A 1,653-nucleotide genomic window follows, 5' to 3' on the forward strand; every position below is an offset into this window, starting at 1 on the left:
ACCTGCTGTTATCAGAGTAATCTGCCTGTTGCCGGGCGACGCTGTCTGGTCTTCACACTTCATCATACTATCATCACAGGAAACCACGGTTCAGTTTTCCCCACGCTGCAATTGATCTTATCGTTTTGATGTTTGATCTTGTATTCAGTGTGAAAAAACATATTTTCCTAACAAATATCAACAAACATCTGCCACAGGGACGAGCTAACTGGTTTCCAGAGCATTTCTACTTGTTGCATGAATTTTCTTGATGGGAGGGTTGAGGTTTAATTTGAACGGAGAGAATCTGCAGCGTCTCAGTTCGTGTTGATGACACGCTCTGCTCTGCTGCCGCATCACTTCCTGTTTACACTGAGGAGACGCTGCAGCTTTAAATCTGGACTACAGCTACAAACACTATAGAAATTTAACATATTGTCTTCATTGCTTGTAAAAGCCTATTTGTGCAGAAGCCAGAGTGTAAACAGTGTTTCTGTCTGTTTCCAGTGATGGATCAGTTCAACTCCACCCGGCTCGCCACCAACCAATCAGACTTCAGCAGCGTCTTCACGCGCCAGGTGCTGCCGGCGCTCTACCTGCTGATCTGCGCGGTGGGCGTGTCCCTGAACGGCCTGGCCGCCTGGATCTTCTTCCGGGTGCCGAGCGACTCGGGCCTGGTGGTCTACCTGAAGAACATGGTGGTGGCCGACCTGCTGATGCTCGCCTCCTTCCCCTTCAGGGTGGCGGGCGAGCTCGGCCTGGGCGGCTGGCGGCTGCACGCCGTCGTGTGCCGCTACACCGCCGTGCTCTTCTACTCCTCCATGTACGTGGGCATCCTGTTCATGGGGCTGATCAGCCTGGAGCGCTACGTCAAGATCGTGTGCTCCTCCTCCTCCTCCTCGCCCTCCTGCGCCTCCTCCTGCGCCTCGTCTCTGGGCCGCTCGCCCTCGCTGCACCTCCTGCAGAGCGTGGGCTTCGCTCGGCTGCTGGCGCTGCTGACCTGGAGCCTGCTGCTGCTGTGCGTCCTGCCCAACGTCGTGCTGACCGGCCGGCCGGCCGACGAGCACAACGCGCGGCACTGCATGCAGCTGAAGACGCCGCTGGGCGTCCAGTGGCACCGGGTGTCCACCCTGTTCAGCGTGGCTCTGTTCTGGGCGACGCTGCTGCTCCTCGTCTTCTGCTACACCTCCATCGCCCGCCGGGTGTACCGCTCCTACCGCCGGGTGCGGCGGGACGGCGGCGACGTCTGCCGCAAGTCCAACCGCAGCATCTTCAGCATCCTGGCGGTGTTCTTCGTCTGCTTCGTGCCGTACCACGCCTGCCGCGTGCCGTACACCCTCAGCCAGATGCCGGCGTCGGGCTTCGGCGAGGACAGCCGCTTCCTGCTGTTCCAGCTGAAGGAGGCGACGCTCTTCCTGTCGGCGCTCAACGTCTGCCTCGACCCCGTCATCTACTTCCTGATGTGCCGCACCTTCAGGGAGTCGCTGCTCCGGAAACTGTCCGGAGGAGAGAGGAGGCGCTCGCTGACCACCGCTCAGAGCCTCAGTAACATGTAGGAGGAGAGAGGGAGCGAGGGAAGGAAAGGACAAGAGGAGGAGAAAAGAGGAGAGGAAGGAGGGATGAGAGGAGACAAGAGGAGAGAGGAGAGGAAGAGAGGGAAGGAAAGGACAAGAG

The 1,653-nt window shown here is 58.7% G+C and overlaps 1 protein-coding gene across 1 annotated transcript; it reads left to right on the forward strand.

The window, feature by feature from the left end:
• The first annotated feature begins 488 nt into the window (after positions 1–488).
• LOC139930840 (P2Y purinoceptor 14) lies at positions 489–1,653 on the forward strand. The gene has a single exon (XM_071924127.2). It carries the CDS (start codon positions 489–491, stop codon positions 1,533–1,535), a length of 1,047 nt encoding a protein of 348 aa, XP_071780228.1. The 3' UTR covers positions 1,536–1,653.

Source organism: Centroberyx gerrardi, chromosome 6 (assembly GCF_048128805.1).
Source record: "Centroberyx gerrardi isolate f3 chromosome 6, fCenGer3.hap1.cur.20231027, whole genome shotgun sequence".
NCBI lineage: Eukaryota > Metazoa > Chordata > Actinopteri > Beryciformes > Berycidae > Centroberyx > Centroberyx gerrardi.